At 36.1% G+C, this 18860-nt stretch overlaps 1 protein-coding gene across 14 annotated transcripts in view; it reads right to left on the bottom strand.

The window, feature by feature from the left end:
• LOC109067214 overlaps positions 1–14257 on the bottom strand; it is a 280709-nt gene extending 266452 nt beyond the window's left edge. For 13 of the 14 annotated variants that reach the window (XM_042738744.1, XM_042738740.1, XM_042738741.1 and 10 more), the window contains exons 1-3: positions 3700–3836; positions 703–1035; positions 264–497 (exon numbers count right to left, since the gene is read on the bottom strand). In XM_042738744.1, the coding sequence (XP_042594678.1) occupies positions 264–497; positions 703–1035; positions 3700–3748 (616 nt within the window). In that variant the 5' untranslated portion in view covers positions 3749–3836. Of the gene's footprint in view, positions 1–263; positions 498–702; positions 1036–3699; positions 3837–12431; positions 12675–12757; positions 13087–14181 lie in introns of those variants that run through there. The other variant, XM_042738737.1, reaches the window with a different exon arrangement.
• Positions 14258–18860: the final 4603 nt, after the last annotated feature.

The raw sequence follows: 18860 nt of genomic DNA, 5'->3' as shown, positions 1-18860 counted from the left end.
ATCTTTGTTGACTATCTCATTTACTGAGGTAACATATTATTATGACTATGAAGATTGTTACCAGAGAGAACATACAGAGGGAAGATGACAAACAGAAATCATGATAAATCATAACATCAATGAAACCAGAAAGCTGATATGTTAGATATTATAATAATCATTTTCATGATAAACTTAAGATACACACACTAATCTTTGCCACACTAATCTCTTTATGTAGGTATATGATGTTGATATCTGTAGATGAACAGACATGGTCTCACCAGGACAGGGTTTGAGTCTAATGGTCTTCTGTGCATGATTGACGTGGTTCTTCACGCTGCAGCTGATGTCTCCATCAGTTCCCTCATCCAGATCAATGCTGCTGTTTCCATCCATCAGTGGATCTCCATTCAGAGTCCAGCTGTAGAGGAGATGATCCCCCTCAGAGGAGCAGAACACCCTCATCCCCCCACTGGAGGAACAGATGATTGACACTTCCACTGAGCCAACGGGAGCTGGAGGGAGGGACACATCACAGTCACATGACAAACAGAATCTTGTTCTTCCACACTACTCATACTATAACTGGAGTATGAAGTGTGTTTACTGTGTGCTACAGGAATAAAAACCTTCACAGAGATTCAACTGATTCATTTTTATTAGAGTGAGATCTTTGGAGAACATGACATTGTAATGAGTCTGATGAGAGAGTTTCTGTACCTTCAACAATCACTTGAAGATCTCTAGATGTTTCTGAGCCGTCTGAGCTCTCGAGAGTTAATCTGTAATTCCCTGAATCGGCTCTGATCACACGGTTTATTATCAGAATCCCATTAATGACTGTCACTTCAGGTCTGTTATTATAAAGATCACATTCCTTCATTCTGTCATTCTTTACTCTACAAACTGGATCATCTGCTGTGTTGTTGTTTATTCTCTTTTGTATCTTCAGGTCATATTCACTAGCATCCCGCAACATCAGCAGATTGAGTTTGTGTCCCAGAGCTGTGTAACAGGGATCAGACTGATCAAAACTGCAGTTAAACTCCAGACCTGAAGAACAAAACACACAATGAAATATACCAAAATCTATAAACATTATTCATTAAAATCAGATATAAATTACACAAACATTCACAGAATTAAAGTTCAGCTGAAGAAACACATCAGACAGACTCTTGATCTGATCTCAGTGCATCTCAATAATGCTCATCTTCATCATAAGCAGATTTTTGTGATTTGTGTGTCTCCAGACTTACTACTAATTAGCAGGATACTGAACATTATCACATTACTGGACATATTTAACTCTTTTTAGTGTGTAGTAAAAAAATAACTGTTAAAGTTATTCATTTTGACTGTAATATCAGCTTATTTTTATTTATTTTTTTCTTTTTTGTATGGCCTCAGTCAAAAAGCAAATCTAAATGTTGATTGTATTCAAATTTAACTATCATGCTTTCACTGTCTGCAAACACTTTATGCATTTTTACATTATTCTGACAAATCATAAATTGACTTTGTCAGGCACTTTCTGTCCAATTCCATTAACCTGTGACATTTCTCTGTTTATAAATAATGTCTTGATCTTTCTGACATCAGATTTAATGGACTGACATCATTTGATGAATCCTTCCTCAAACTTTCAGCACAAACATACATGAAGAAAGAAACACACACTTCCTCTCACATTTTAAACACTCCACTAATATAAACTGTACAGACCAGAAAAGTCTATGACTAGATCACTACAGACTCTTAATGTAATATTGCAACTAGACTGTTTAATTAATGTGCTAATTGCTGTCAATAATCATGGGAAAATAATAATGTGTTAAAAATATTAACACAATTAATGCACCCCGCCCTATCCAGACCTGTCCGTCATCTTACACTGATGCAGCTGCTGATGAACATGATGCAGGACAACTGAATGTGTGATGAAGACTATTAGAATGCTGTTATATGCCACTAAAATACAATGGCAAAAGTGTACAGGTTAGTGTTTTATATTTATAACATATATACGTAGTTTAGCAATATCAAGTTTTTCCTCAATATTTGCACAATTCCAAATATTGTCTGCTTTGCTCAATTTAACAAATGAAAATAGTTCAGAATTGTTGTGCATCTCTTAACATCACATAGCGGTGTTTGGTTACTAAATGAATCCAGTCAAGTAAAAACCAGTGAGTTTTCCAAGACATGCAGTGTGGTAAAAACAGCAGAGATTAAAGTTTGTGAAGAAATGGGATGCACTTTCACAGGTGAGAATGAGTTGGTTTGTGTTTTTATATGTATTAATTCAATGTAACGTGTTTGGTAAGTTTTCAAAACAAGGTAACTTTTTAATGCTGCTTTAGCTAAAGCCTTCATCTTGTATTGTGTTAAACAAAATCTTCTACTGAAGTCTGTTGCAGATATAGATCAACTTTCTCTCACACAATAAATCCACATTGCATTGCAATCCTGCATTGAAGCTGTATTTGAGACTAAACATAACCCATCATTTGTCACGTTGAGGAGGTTATGTTGGTCGTAGTTATGAGGTGTTGGGGAGTACTTTGTGTTGTAAGTGCATTTAATAAGATACTGTATCACACGTAATTTGTGTAAAATGTTAAGTGTTGCACATTTAATTGGAACAGAGATGGTTATGTGTATTTTGTCAAACATTTGCAACTGCTTTTTATCACTTAATTAGAAGCAATTAAATTGCCATGGGACAACTGAAGAGAAATGTATATTTACACAAATATTGTGTGTACAAAAGGTGTTAAATAAAGCTCTTAACTTGCTATTTTTTACTCTAAGCTTTTCAACACGGTAGTGATTGCAAGATGAAGCCTTACGAAGCATTGAAGCTTTTCATCCAAGTGGTTCACAAAAGGGTTAATTTCTCGAGGCTTCATTTGCTCACAATACCACCTGGTGGCCAAAGAGTGTAAAACAAGCAGATACATTACAGATGACCTGATGTGATCTATTTGTGCCAGTTAAGGCTTCGAAATAACGGAGAAAAAAATCAATTTCCACATAGACTAATCTATTTATATGAATATAATGTGTTTCAGATAATAAATTAGTTTGTGCTATAAAAACCTGTATAAAGCAAATAAAATATGAAGTCTATATAAATGAGTCTTCATGTCAGTCATTGTATTACACAATGCTAGACGGCAAGAACACATGCTTTTAGGGAAGATTGGGATGCAGCATTTTTGAGAAGTGAGAGAGAAGAACAGATTGGATTTGTAGGGTTTAAAAAAGAGAAGTTAGACAAGGACAGACATCTGCAAGAGAAGAAAAGCGGAAAAGATGAACCGTGTGAAAAGAACAGCACTGCAGGCAAAGAGTTTACAATAAATGTTAGCTTAGTTTGCAAGTTCTTAAAAGGGAAAGTAATATCTTTTAATCAGTCAGTGAATGCTATTTACATTTTCTGATATAGAAGTACAAAAATCAATTGTTATATGGGTCTAAAAAGACTGTATACAGACTATACTATGCTCTTGATTTCATGGGTCTTAAACAGTCTCTCTTTTACTGTGACTTAAACACTTTCTCTGACATGTTATAATATTCCACTAATACACAGTTCAAGAAGGTCAAAAACGATACCGATATATCAGTGCAGACTCTTAATGAACTATTATATTCATCAGAGATTGATCTGATTCAGCTTGATAAGATGAGTTTGATGTGAAAGTGACTCACATGCAGCAGTTTGCAGCAGCAGCAGCATCAGTCCAAAGATGAGCATCATTTCTCTAAAGTCCAGCTTCAAAAGAACTCAATCCCAGCAGAAGAGAGTCAGATCGAGTCTCATTCAGTGTCTTCACTGACAGACAGCAGCTCTACTGACACATCAGGAAATTACATGACTTTAACAAAGAAAGAAAGAGGACGTTCCCCCATATGAGGGGAGGTTCTTTTACATTAAAATACACTGAGAGAGAGAGAGAAGGTATAATTTTAAGTTCACCTTTATTTTTACAATTAAATTACATTAATTTAATCACATTTTTCTTTCAAAACATCAAAACAAACTCATCATCATGCAGTGTACATAATACTTCATTTATTCCCCATAATTCTATAAACTTTGTCAATGATTCTACCAGCTTATAGTATGCATACTCCACTCTCAGTCGAGATGCTAAAAGCCCCAAAAACATGGGTACAACACTTATTGCTCCTTGCCCCAACAGTTTATTTTTCCTTGTCTTTCAAAGGGCTAATTTTGCAGTACCAGATAAAAAAATCATTAAAACTAACACATTTTTCTTTCGAACAGAATACTTAGGCCCAAAAATTAACAATTGAAGGAAAATTCTTCACCCAGGGACAAGAACTAATTACTTACAAAACTAAAAAGATAACCCAATTGTGAACACTGAACACAAACACACACAAAAAAAATGAAAAACTGACTTTGTCAGCACAATGGTATAAAACTGTACATTTCCAGTCTATTATCACCCACTGCCACTTATACCAAACTGATTCTTGTCCTGTCAGTGCGTATGTCAGATGAGTTGCTGCTCTGGCTTTCCTGAGTCAAGTCTGATTCTCTGTGCTGCGGTTACTGCCTGGTGGAGCCTGCACTTGTCTTTACCTGCGAGCACTACCTGACCGCTTACCTGCGTCATTCATCCTGCCTGGTTTCAGTCTGGATTTTGTTTTTCCTGTTCTGTGTTCACCAAGATGACCTGTGATCGGCAGACAGCCTGTGTTGCATTTATTCTCTTTTATTTCAATAAATCATTAACCATCTTTCGCTTTTGGGTCTATTTCGAACTGTGACAGTTGGGACATGTCATAGCATCTCTACTAAATTCCACACCCTTGAAAATTATAAAAAGTGATGTCCAACTTTGGAAACTATAGTTCTCTCCCTAAATATGAAGAGGTAAAGCAACATATTGAGTTAATTCAAATTTCATAAAAAGCTTATGGACATAATTTTAATACAAGTCAGACATTGAAGTGAGTTATTGTTTTTGTCACTTATCTTCAAAAAAAAAAATCAGAGAAAAAAGATTTGTGATACACGCTCTGTAGTCAATTAATCCGAATTAATTAATCTGAATTAAACGATTCAACCCAAACCGAAGTCCCGATGTGTATCAAATGATTCACAATCCATGCTCTGAAGTTCCGATCTGAATAATGTTTTGTGAACGATCATTTCAGATTGGAATATCGGAGCAGGTTCATGAATCTTTTGATTCAGATCGAAATTTCGGAGCGGGTTTGCAAATCATTTCACCAGTCAAATGTGTTATTGAAGGAGACACAGACAGAGGATTAGAATCAACAGGTATATTTATTGATGGCAACAGAGGCAGAAAGGAGAATGGCAGTTGAGTGGGTAGTTAAATGGATAGGTTCCCAGAATTATATTGGTCAGCAATAATGCTTCTTTATCTTACAGGAGCTCGTGGAATGGTTGGTAGTTGGATGGTAGATAGAACACACCTCACTGTTGGATGTGACTGGACAATGGAGGAGACAGATGCTGGAGAGGAGCACAGGAGATGAGTACACAAGGAAGGAAAGGTTATCAATCTTTGGCTGGAGTAGCATAAAGATTCCACTTCGTATCAATGAGACCGGACACTGGAGTGATGTGAGATATGTCCTTATGAAACAGTCTTGATGAGGGCGATCATATGGAACAGGTGTGTGTACTTAAAACTCAGGTGAGGGTGTGCGCTGTGATTGGGTAGTGAGTGAGCCTGGCCTATCCGTGACAGTACCCCCTCCTCCACGGCCCGCTCCTGAGGGACGAGGACCCCGATGTCATGGTGGTCTACCTCTAGGGAAGCAGGACAGTCGGGATGTGTAGAATGGAAAGCCTCCAGCAGAGTGGGGTCAAAAACGTCATCCCTGGGAACCCAAGACCGTTTCTCCGGGCCATAGCCTTCCCAGTCTACCAGGTATTCTAGCTGACCACCACGGCGCCGGGAGTCCAGGCTCTGTGGAAACAGAAACAGAAGAACCAGTTGTCGACGGATGGAACATCAGATGGCTCCCCAGACCAGGTTATGTGGTTCCCCTTACGTAACCACAGGTTATATTCACTAGTGTCCAGCACCATCAGCAGACTGAGTTTGTGTCCCAGAGCTGCGTAACAGGGATTTGATTGATTAAAACTGCAGTTGAACTCCAGACCTGAAGAACAACACACACACACTTTGAACTGTTTTATCATGAGATAAATCGCTTGTAGTCTTTTACAGTGTTTTACGGTCTTACATATACATTTTCAAAACTTTGCCCTATTTTTCTTCAAAACTTCACACACAAAGATAACAGGACTTAACGACTACAGACCTGTGGCTCTAACATCTGTCGTTATGAAGTGATTTGAAAAACTTGTTCTGGCTTATCTGAAGGACATCACTGGACCCTTACTGGACCCCTTGCAGTTTGCTTACCGAGCAAACAGGTCCGTGGATGATGCAGTCAACTTCATCATGCAACATCTGGACAAAACAGAGACTTATGTGAGGATCCTGTTTGTGGATTTTAGTTCGGCTTTCGACACCATCATCCCAACAGCCCTCCAGACCAAACTGCCCCAGCTCTCTGTTCCTAGCTCTATCTGTCAGTGGATCACCAGCTTTCTGACAGATAGGCAACAGTTAGTGAGACTGGGGAAATTCATGTCCAACAGCTGCTCCGCAAACACTGGTGCCCCTCAGGGATGTGTTCTCTCCCCACTGCTCTTCTCCCTCTACACCAACAACTGCACATCTAAGGACCCCTCTGTCAAGCTCCTGAAGTTTGCAGACGACACTACAGACATCGTTCTCATCCAGGACGGTGACGAGTCTGCTTACAGACAAGAGGCTGAGCAGCTGGCTGTCTGGTGCAGTCTTAACAACCTGGAGCTGAACACTCTAAAAACAGTGGGAGATGATTGTGGACTTCAGGAGAAACCCCCCTGCACTCCCTCCACTCACCATCATGAACAGCACTGGGGCTGCAGTGGAGTCATTCAGATTCCTGGGAACCACCATCTCTCAGGAACTGAAGTGAGACAATCACATTGACTCATTGCAGCGTCTGTGGGAGGGATGGTAAATTTGATATCGCTTTCTTTTCTGACCGCCGTTATCAGTTTCTCTAAGTTTTTTCTCTTTTATTGAAAGTCAGGAAAACATGACATTCATGTGCCCAAATTATGATGCCCAAATAATAAATCTTAGTTGAGGTAACATATGAAACACAGGGAGTGAATGGTTACATTTTAATTGACACAATTTGCTGTAGTTTTCTAAATGTTTGACCAATTACAACATTAGTTGAATGTACTATAAAACTATTTCAGTAAAGGTTGAGCCAACTAAAAAATAACAGGCAACACTTTGAAGACAGAAACTGACTGAACGTAGAATTTCTGTGGAATTAGTTTCTAAATAATAATTAGTTGAAACAGCTTGAATTTTTTTACAGTGTATGTTTCCTGCAGTATTCTGCTGATTTTATTTGTTTGTTGATTTTCTTGTTTTCTTTTGTGTTTTATTCTTTGTAAAGCACTTTGGCCAACCTTGATTGTGTTTAAATGTGCTCTATAAATAAATGTTGTTGTTGTAGCTAAAATTAACAAATAATTCATTAACATTTAAAGAAAAAAAAAAGATTATTAATTTAAATATTAAGAATGAGTAATTAAAACATCAGTGTTCAAATTTGTGTTTTTGCTTTATCAATACAATGTTTACCCGCGTGTTCGTAAAAACACAGAAGAAGGTTCACATATCATGTGCTGAGGAGTAATTTTAGCTTGTTTGCTGCTGCAATAATCAGGCCCAATGTTGCTGAGTTTGAACTAGTCATCTGGCTAGAATTTACCATGGATAGTCTACAAACAGCAGAGATCAAAAACTGAAAATGACTGAGCGATGAGAAAGCACAACTAACGTCAAAGTATTACCTAAGTCCATAATGTAAAATAATACAAGTCTAATCAATTAACACTTTCTTTGTTATTAGCAACATCTTCAGGGGAAAACAAGTTACAGTTGGACTAATTATTAAAATTAATTTGATTTCTGGGTGTGTTGTTTTTGTCCTTTGTTTTTATGTCAGTTCAAATTAATTGTGTGCTTTCTGTTGCTTAAAATGTTAATTGACTGCATTCACTGTAGAATATTAATTGACTGTAAAAAAGTGAACATTCTATACACTTGTCACTTTTGACTGCAAATACAGTTTTATTTCAATGCATGTTATTTCCAACACTGACTCCATTTACAAATGCACAAATTAAACAAGTTAAAAGTCATCTAAAAAGTCACTTTAAAAGGCACCCCAAAACTGAGAAATGGATCAAGAGCTTCAAACAGATAAAACATCTAAATAGACACTGAAAATTAACCCTAAGAGCAGAAATGTGAAAATAAACAAAGAATGACTTCACAATCTAGCAGATCTAACTCAGAGAAATAAAAGACAGATGAAAGCTGGATTAATGTGAGAATCTGTGACATTATAGGAAGTCATTTCTCATAGATGTGATGATCTGCTGCTGCTCTCATGAATCTTCTGCTGTGTGTTCATGTCCTTCTCTCAATCTTCTCATCCTCACTTTCTGATCTTTCTGCTTCTTTCCTAAAAGCATCACATCATCATCATCATCATCTTCACACTCTTAATATCTGCATGTCAAACCTATAATGATGATGATAAATGTCTCTCACCTGATGTGTGTCTCATGTAGATGTGAAAAGCTCCTAACAGACCCAACAGAACCATCAGCTGAAGACACCAGACCAACACAAACACCAGAGACACTGAACACATGAACAACAAGAATTAGACTCAAAACAAAACCCATCCTTCATGTTTCCAGGAGTGTGTTTGTTAAACCCGTACCACCTTCTGGTGTCTGTGTGCTGCTGGTCACTGCAGAGGTCACACTAGAGGTCACAGCTGCAGTAGTTTGTTCTGAAATAAAACATCAGCACAGAATCAGTTTCTTTCTCTCTGAAGCACATCAACACAATTCACTGCTGAGATCAAGCTGAAACAAACTAGTGATGCTATGCTTTTCAAGAATGGACTCTATGCACGGTCACTTCCACGTTTTTCCTCAGGGTGCTTACTTACATCCGGTGCTGCACTGGGAGCCATTGTTCCTTATAGAGCTTTCAAAATGACAAAAGGAGAAGATGATTTTTCCGCTTACAAGAATTTCCCCGGATTACTGTAAATTAATTTCATCACACGGATGGTGGTGTTGGGTGTTTAATGTTTCATCGACAACTTTAGGGTGAGTATTGTGCTATAGTCTTCTAAAACAAATCTAGTTAATATGGCTGGATAATGCTGCTGCACCGATTTGATCAGCACTTAAATAGAGTTTAGCTTTAAACTCCATTCAGCTCAGGGTTTTATAACCCCTAAGAGATAGTAACAATAACAGCAGGGCTCCCGGTAATCCACGTTTATTTGCATCTGTGGCTCTGATACGTGTTTGCTGTGATAGGAACATCTTCACTTGATATAAAGTATTTTAAATACTGCTTCCATTTTTAGATTGCCATGTATCGTAATATACCTTAAGTCTGACAGTTTCTGACAGTTCTTTCTTATATTTAAAATTATTTTATTATCTGTAACCTGAAGCTTAAATTGAATGATTATGCAGTATTTAATAATAGCAGTTTTCCAAGAATCCCTAACATAAACATTGTGAAGCTGTTCAGTAAAAAAACCAACAAGATCAGAAATGGTTAAGAGGGATAGAGACATCCTTTAAATATTACTGAACTCTTTACAGTGTATTGGCATGTTTGTAACATTATATAGACTAATTCTTCATAATTGATTTTAAATATAGTTTAATTTACAATGTAACAATTTAAAATGCAACTGAAAGTAATTTAAAATGTATCTGAAATCAATTCAATATGTCACCCAATGTAATTATCTTCACAGATTGTTTTAAAGGACTCCCATCCATAAATTGTACCAGACAGCACACTATTCAGAACTGAAAGTCAGTGCAGTTCCTCCTGTACAGAGCTACACTGAAATGGAGCAGAGCTGGCACAAACCTAGGACCTTAATGTAAAGGGAACACCTGTGAACCATTTATTAATGAGTTATTAACGTTAGTAACCTGTGGAAGTGAACTTTAAAGTGAAGTGCACACACTAATCATTTATTAATTATTAATGCACAGAATGATTTGTTGTCCTACATTTCCCTGAGATCAGTAATCTTCTTAACAAAAATAGTAGGTACTGCTGCATCTGAATCCTGCTTCCTCACTGCCCTTCAATACAATCAGTGACAAATATGTTATTATTATTATTATTTTTTTTTAATTAGAAGTAGCTACTACTACCAATTAAAAGAATTTTCAATGCATATAATGCATTTTTGTTATATTGTTTCAGGATCACATCACTAAATCCTGTGTGTCTGTAGTTGCCAGTGTGTCACCAAAGCCTGTAAATGTGCTAACGAGGATCTGATTTAAAGTCACGTTTTCAAAGAAGAAGAAGTCATGCTGTTTGGAGTGTCCTAGCGTGCTCTGAAGCGTGCTCTCGCAGTGTGTTTATTAATTTTACTGCTCAGCTAACTGTGAGGTGACACTGCAGAGTATATTTTTCCGGTGTTTATATGTGTAATCGCTTTGTTAGTTGAATTAATTTGTTACCATACAAATAAATAACTGCTCTGGCACTCCCGCGACGGTTTGCTCGCGCACAGGTTTCGTTACTGCGAGTGTGGATGAACAAATACTGAAGTTACAGTGGGCTTTATCATGATATCAAAAATAATTACTGTTTGCTTATTAATATGATAATGTTCTGTAACGGTGATGTCAGTCATTGATTTAATTATTTTCTCAAAACTGTTAAATTAGATTTAAAAAAATATTTAGGTGCCTTTATTGATTTTGCATTTATCAAATATTTTTGTTGTACAGATTTGATTCTTAGTTATAATGTGAGTTTACTTTTATAAGCCACTTTTGTGTGTGAAGCTATGCTCAGTAACATTCTACTGTGCTGTAAAAGAAAAGATTAATCTTTTTGTTTCAAGTTGAGAGTTGTTTGTGAAAAAAATATTTCACCAGAAAATACTAACTTTTTCTGTGTGCAATAATAATCAATTAATCAATAAATAAATTATTATTGTGTCCACTTTACATTAAGGTTATTAATGTTTATAACTCATTAATAACTGGTTCACAGATGTTCACTTTACAGTAAGGTTCGCTTTCACAGGTTATTAAAGTTTATAAATCATCAATCAATGGCTTATTACATTAAGGTTCACAGATAATATTGGAATTCAAATTTTCAATATTAATATCTCATCAAGTCATGGGTGTGTTTTTATTATTTTCTTCCCCAAAATAAAAATCAAGATGATCATTTCATCTTGATAAACAAAATATATCGGTTTCTAATCATTGCTGTGGATAGGCATCATGAACTTTTGTGGAGAATCATGGGTAAGGTGCAGAGTAGATTCTGGTAGGAAACATTGTAAGAAAAGTGACACGAGTCATAAAATATAAAAGAGAAAACCATGAATACAACACCCTTCAATCTTGCTATAATAGTATATTTTTGTTGCATAATGAAATGAATCAGGAATCTGGTTTTGAGTGAAATAAGTATTTAAAAATATATTTGTTAAGCATTTATATCATCTGAGTCAAACATGGCTCAGTATTTGGCAGGTATTACATAAAAATCACCCTTTTACTCTTGCATTTATAGCTGCTTAGCAATGATTTATAATGCATTTGTAAGTGAGGTATTATTCATTTGTTAACACGTTTATAAACACTTTATAAAGGAAACCTTAATGTAAAGTGTCACCCTCTATGCCAATGAAGAAAGAAAGCCATATAGGTTTACAACAGCATAAAGGTGAGTATATGATGACATTTTTATTCTTAGGGGAAATATTTATTAACTCGTTAACACGTATTGCCCAGACCCACAGAAGAGGTTTTTAAACTAACAGGCAACCACAGCGACAAGAATTCACAATAGGCCTACATCGTGCTCAGCAGTATAGTGAAGTATATAAGTGTTTAGATCTTACCTAGTGTAGAACCGTATGTTGTCGTCATTCTTGAAGTGGCTTGAACTTTATGGAACTCTTCATTAAATAAGTATATTACTGTGGTATACTTTGTAATATTATAGCAATAAAATGTATGAATATTGTTTTATATTAATCGTTCCTTGACAAAAGATTGCAGCTGGTAATGCACTCACGCCATGGCTGTATAAAGACTGGAAACTTTTATGCATCCTGAGATTTCGCCACAAATATGCAAGTTACATGCCGTGCATAGAGTCCATTAAGAGCCCAGTTAAGAAACTTGACTGTTCTTCATCATTGGTGCTGCTGTGCTTTATATGTATGTATGTATACACATGAACATTCATGTAATAAAATCTCACCAGGACAGGGTTTGAGTGTAATGGTCTTCTGTTCGTGACTGACGTTGTTCTTCACGATGCAGCTGATGTCTCCATCAGTTCCATTATCCAGATCAATCCTGCTGTTTCCAAACATTAGTCCTTCTTCTAGTATTTTTCCATTCAGAGTCCAGCTGTAGATGATCTTATCACCTTTAGAGGAGCAGAACACTGAAGTCTGATTGGAGGAGCAGATGATTGACACTTCCACTGAGCCAATAGGAGCTGGAGGGAGGGACACATGACAGTCAACACATATCCAGAGTCAATGTCAAGACAGAATGAATCTGATGAGAGAGTTTGTGTACCTTCAACATTCACTTGAAGATCACTGCTCATTGCCATATCTATCTCAACGACATCTAGTGTGTATCTTCCTGAATCTGCTCTGGTCACATTGTTTATGATCAGAGTCATATTATTAAAGAAGAACGGTTTCTGATGGATTCTTGTTTATGTTCTTTATTGTCTGTTATGCTAAAAACGTCCAGTGTACTGCCATCATTTAACGTCTTATACAAATAAAGTTCAGTATATGAAGGGTACAGCTTCATCTGCAGATTGAGTTTGTGTCCCAGAGCTGCGTAACACTGACTGATCGAATTTAGTTGACCAAACCTGCAGAGCTGATCCAGACCTAAAGAACAAAACACACTATGAAGGGTACCTACCAAAATCAACAGACAGAGTCAGAGTGTTACTGCTGGTAGAAATATAATCTCTCTCATCATGTATTTCAACAGACACAATAACACAAACATTCATAATAAGTTCTGGAGAAGACACATATCAGACTCTTGGTCTCATATCAGGTTTATCAAATGATGTTCTTAGTAATCATCTAAAAACATCATAAAATGGTTTAACAAGTGCAGTTTTTCTTTATACCCCAAGCACTTTTTGAAAACAACTGGAAAAATAGCAAGTGGAAGACATGTATAACACACAGAAAAAGCATCTCCAATCCATCATTGCTCATAATGTAATTCATATAACATTAAATACATGTGCACCAGCCAGAACATCAGAGGTCTGGTGTATAAACCCTAGCTGCCATGCACATATCTGGATTTATAAATAAATGGTAGTATGTGTGCACAATATAAATGGAAAAATTTGTAATTGTTGCATGTGCTGCCATGACATCTTAATGTTTAATAATACCAAGGATTGCTATGAAATTTCTGCTTTGAATTGTGCTCCTATCACATTTTGAGTGTAAAGAAAATATTTTCATGCAAATAATGACTGCAACAAAAATGATTCAAATGTAATTTATAATTACTGATGTATAGGCATATTATTTGCAAAACAACAACAAACAAAAAAAGTAGGAAAGTGGAAGTTAGAGATCTGTTAGCGGCGATAAAGCAGAACCATGTGATAATGCGTGAAAACAAGAATACACATGCAAAAAAAAAAAAAAGCTCCTGAAAAGATAAAGTAGTTTGTACTTTTTGTATTTCCGGGTACATAATCAGCACTTATACTTTACAGAAGGAGATTTCTGAGAAGCTCTGTCAGCTGTGGGGGGAATTCAGACTCCTGCAGTTTATTTCTGAATTACCACCACAAACTTTTAAAGACACAACTATCACTTTGCGGTATTTATCAAAGACATCCAAGTATTTCACTATAAGTTTTGAAAAAGACTTGAATATTACTTTGTTTTTATTTCAGAGATTGATCTGATTTATCAGCATCATACGAATTTGATGTGAAAGTGACTCACATGCAGCAGTTTGCAGCAGCAGCAGCAGCATCAGTCCAAAGATGAGCATCATTTCTCTAAAGTCCAGTTTTTCAGAAGAACTCAATCCCAGCAGAAGAGTGTGATGATCTGTGTTCTGGCTCTCATCAAGTGTCCTTACGGCACAATGAGGAAATATCTGAAGAGGAAGTTTCCTCTTATAGAGGAAGATGCTGCTGCTGATGCTGTTAGTCTGCACTAAAATAAATCTAAAACAGACAGTGACACTAGGAGAAATGTGTAGAAGAAGAAGATAAAGAAGAAGTAAACATTTATATTAAACTGTAGCTTGTTGCAACAATAAATAATGTTGTTGCGATTTTTGCAATTTCAAAGTCAGCTGAGACTATAGAGCCTCCATGTGTGCCATCAATGCAAGGCTAGTTCAGATGTATTGTCATATTTGTCAACGGTCATGGGTCCTTAACTTCAGAATAGCACAGTAACCAATAATGCAACGGCTCATTCAATTTAATTCACATTTATTTGTATAGTGCTTTTCACATTGCATATTGTTTTAAAGCAGCTTTGCAGAAAATGCATTTCTCTGTTACAAATCCAGAATAGTTTTTTTTTTTTTTTTTTTTATGAGATGGTATCAGAAAGAAAAGTTGTAAGACAGTACACTTTATAGTATCTAGAAATATCATGTATGCATTTAAATAAACATCATGTGCAATAGTAACATGATTATGTTGTATGATGATGCACAGCTGACATCATGATTCATTCACTTTTTGCCAATGTAAGAACACAGAGAAATGTGGGTCAGATTTTTTACATTTTCACCCAAATCTCATTTTGTAATTGACTTTTCTTTCTGTTTTAAATGTTTTATTTTAAATATGTAACTACTTGAAAGAGAATATATATATATATATATATATATATATATTAAAATATAACTTAATTTGTCTCCTGCTAGCTAAGTTTCACATACATAAAAATCTGGCACTAAACCTCTCTTTTCTTTAAGTAGATCTAGTCAAGGACTTCAGAGCAAAGATCGCAAATCATTAAATTCATGAAATCAATCGCAAAACCTGCTCCAAAGTTCTGATCTAATTCAAAAGATTCATGAATCAGAAATAGCCTAGGCTATTTCATTATGGCACAGCATTGATGGTGCAATTACAAACCATCAGATCACTTAAACACAGCTAGGTAATTTTCTGCTTAAACTTTAGCTCTGTTCAGCAGTCAGTCGAATCCTCAATGTCTCTGACTGAAACCTGAATCTGTACGAAGAACATAAATAGTCATCCAACATTTCCAGCATTTCAAAACTAAAATCCTTCTCTTATTTCTTGGGAAGTTGGAAGCGGAAGTCGTCATAGGACACCATGTAAATTTTTTTATGTTCCCATTTGCAAAATTATAAATCCACTATAATGTCTCTCTAGGTTTCCAAATAGTTGACTATTGTTGATCGTGTTAAATTTTCTGTCTCTCCCTCAACACTCACACAGCAGCATAGTGTTCTGTAATTTGGTAACAACAAATATAGTTAGAAATGTAAAATAATTTTAAAAATATATATAAATTAAAAAACTCGGCTAAATTTACAATGTTAATAAACTTTGGAAACGCATCATCAGGCTGTAATAAAAAGGATCCATTTTTGTTTTGTTGTTGTTCACTAGGTGGCAACAAAGTGAACCCTGATAGCACACGTATCACAGAGACGTCTGCATTTACATCTGCAAGACATATTGTTAAGGCCCTGATATACTTCAAAACGAATCGAAGAACGAACTGATATGTCACTTTTCGAACAAAAATCAGGCCAAACAAAGTTCGTTTTGAGTTCGTTTCAGCAGTTTGAAACAGCTGACCAAAGCGAACTTTCTGGGGGAGTTCAGTTTGGCTCCTAAAAACCTTTTAGCTTCCATTGGTCCGTGGTGGTTATGCAATCGGTCGGTGTGTTCTGAAACTCCACCTGCTTTAATGTGCAATTTTTTTTTTTCCAGTTCGTTTCTCATTCAACGGAGGTCAGGCAAGAGAGAACAATATCTCCGGCCTAGTCACTAGCAACATGAACACACTGGAGTGTCAAATAGCTGAGCTGGCAGAGATATATCTGCACCTGTACGATCATTCGCAGAGAGATTTTTAGATTAAGAGAAAAGGCATTTAATTCCTAAGAAAGAAATTGCAAGAAGCTTGTTGTCGATAACCCCGGAGTTATGCAAAAAGTGGACGCAAAGAAAACATCCGAGACAAGTTTTCAACAAACAATAAAAAAATGAAAGGATAAAGTAAATATATAAGGTAGCAAGTACCAAATACATGTTTCAAATAAAATGTTTTTTTACGTACACCATACTGCTGCTGTTGTTCTTTCAATAAGCAAATTTAAAGGGTATACAATAAATGAAACGCCAAACGAAATATAATAATAAACCTTTGTTTTATCAAAAAGGAAATCATGACACCACAATAAAATATAAAAAAGGTGTTAACAATAAATAATAAAATACAGTAACAAACTGACTCCAATAATGTTTTTCCACATCATGCTAAAGTTTTACAGATTATGTAAGTTTTACAGTTCACACTTTCCATAAAGGACTGATTATGGTTCTTTTGCATTGCAAACATGATACTTGACTCTGAACTGCTGCTAATCATTATTCTTTTGTCTATAATATTCTGACCATTGGTGCCCATCTCACACCTCGATGCCTATACACATCGTTGTTGTGTTTAGGGGATAGGCTGAGCATTGCGGACACATGTTTACATTAATCTACCACCCCCTCCAGCAGCGCGGGGGGTGTCCGGAAATGTTCGAAAACAGTATCCGTCGCTCAGCCTTTTCAAAACTTCTTTTTGCCCCCAAACGAAAGAACGAAAACGAACTTCGTTTGAAGTATACCGGGGCCTTTAGGTGTTTGCTCATCTGCAATACCGTGTATTGGACGTTTCCTATCAGATGTCAAAACAGGACAGACGTATATTAGATGTATTTAAGATGTGTTATGATTTTAGAATGTATGTAAAACGGACATCTGAAAAGACATCTGTAGACGTTTGTACACAGTAGATGCTTTCCAGATCAAGCAATCTTTTAACAGACATCTTGCAGACGTACGTGTGCTATCTGGGATGGAAGGCAGCACAAGGAAACAGAATACAAACAAAGTATGTCATAGAATGACTTTTATATATGTAAAAAAGTAATTAATTGTTCACCAGCAGTCGTGATCCTTCCTTCAGTGGCTTTATTGGAAAGTCAATCAGACGTTCATCTTTTTCTATTTCTGTTCTGGATCAGACGCTGTATTTTTCTGTTGCCACACAGGAAAGAAAATGTTGCACTAAGCCGAGCATTTCATCACAAGCAGCTAAAAGCTGTCCTGTTGTGTCTTCATGTCAGTGAAGTGTGAAGTCACACTATGCATTGACTGCAGGTGGTCTTGTGGTAGTTTTTCACACTAACGCGGCTACACCCGGAGCGTACAAACACTCCTCCTGTGTTTTATACGGGCTGCTGTTTGAACAATTTTGTTGTGTGAACATCACTTTCTCCATAATGAAGCTTCTTGCTCTTGCACCTTCTTCTCCTGAGGGCCCGTCGAGGCATTTTCCACAATCGGCAGAAAAGAGAAGAAGGACATAAACAGATGAGATTATAACTATATTATAAACCATGATGATTTCTGTCGCATTAATCTTGATAGTAAATGAAGCATTGCATGTGTTTACAGATTTACAAATGGTGAGAATCAGCGGTGACCTACATGGTTTAAAACCCTGGTTTTAAAATCTGTCCTATTCGCTGTATGGTCTTTGGGGATAAAACTGGTTGTGCTTCTCTTTAGGTTACTATGATAAATTATTTTTTATAGAGAAAAACATATGTGAATTATTCCATTGATTTTTTAATTTATTTATTTTTTTGTCCCTGTAATAAAGTTACATTTTGTTTTTCTTGCATATTTTATTTTTTTTTTTACTTTTTTTTGTATGTATTTTATGCTTTATTTAAACTGCATTTTATTTATAAGCACATTTACTTTTACTCCATGTATTTATATATTCATATTTATTTACATATTGTCATGCCCCTGTACTGTTTTTGTTGTGGTTTTGCTCCCCATGTGTTCCGTGACCCTGTTAACTAGTCATTCCATGCACCTAAGGCAGCTTTTTCATATTATTAATAGTCTATTGAAAGTAGATGGTTCGAATACCCAATCTGCATCAGTTCAGATGTGCAATGATTTCTTAAATTCTTCACTTTAAAAATTGATAACGTGTCGCAAAGATATTCTTAGTTCTTTTAGTCATCATGCTTCTACAAGTCAATCTGCCAAGTTTTTCCCTGTATACCCTTCTTAAATTTTTCCTTAGTCACCTTTGAGTATCTTTGTGCACAGGTATCTGGTATGAAAGCTTCCACTTGCATACCTTGATCCCCTGCCTTCTACTTTATTTAAATCCTGTTTTGGTTATATTGTGCCCCTGCTGTTCTTATCCATTATTAATGACTCCCTGGCTATCTGGTGTTGTGCCAAAAGCACTTTTACTGCTTGCTGTCACTCCCATGTTTAAAAAAAGCTAAATAGTGATTCGAACAATCTTAATAAACTTTTGTCCCAATTTCATCATCTTCCATTTATTGCTAAAAGGTTTTAAAGGGTGTTGTCTCGGTCTCA

The sequence above is a fragment of the Cyprinus carpio genome, chromosome B14 (genome assembly GCF_018340385.1).
Source record: "Cyprinus carpio isolate SPL01 chromosome B14, ASM1834038v1, whole genome shotgun sequence".
Taxonomy (NCBI): domain Eukaryota; kingdom Metazoa; phylum Chordata; class Actinopteri; order Cypriniformes; family Cyprinidae; genus Cyprinus; species Cyprinus carpio.
The sequence above is the reverse complement of the archived record's forward strand: the minus strand, read 5'-3'. Positions and strand labels throughout refer to the sequence as shown.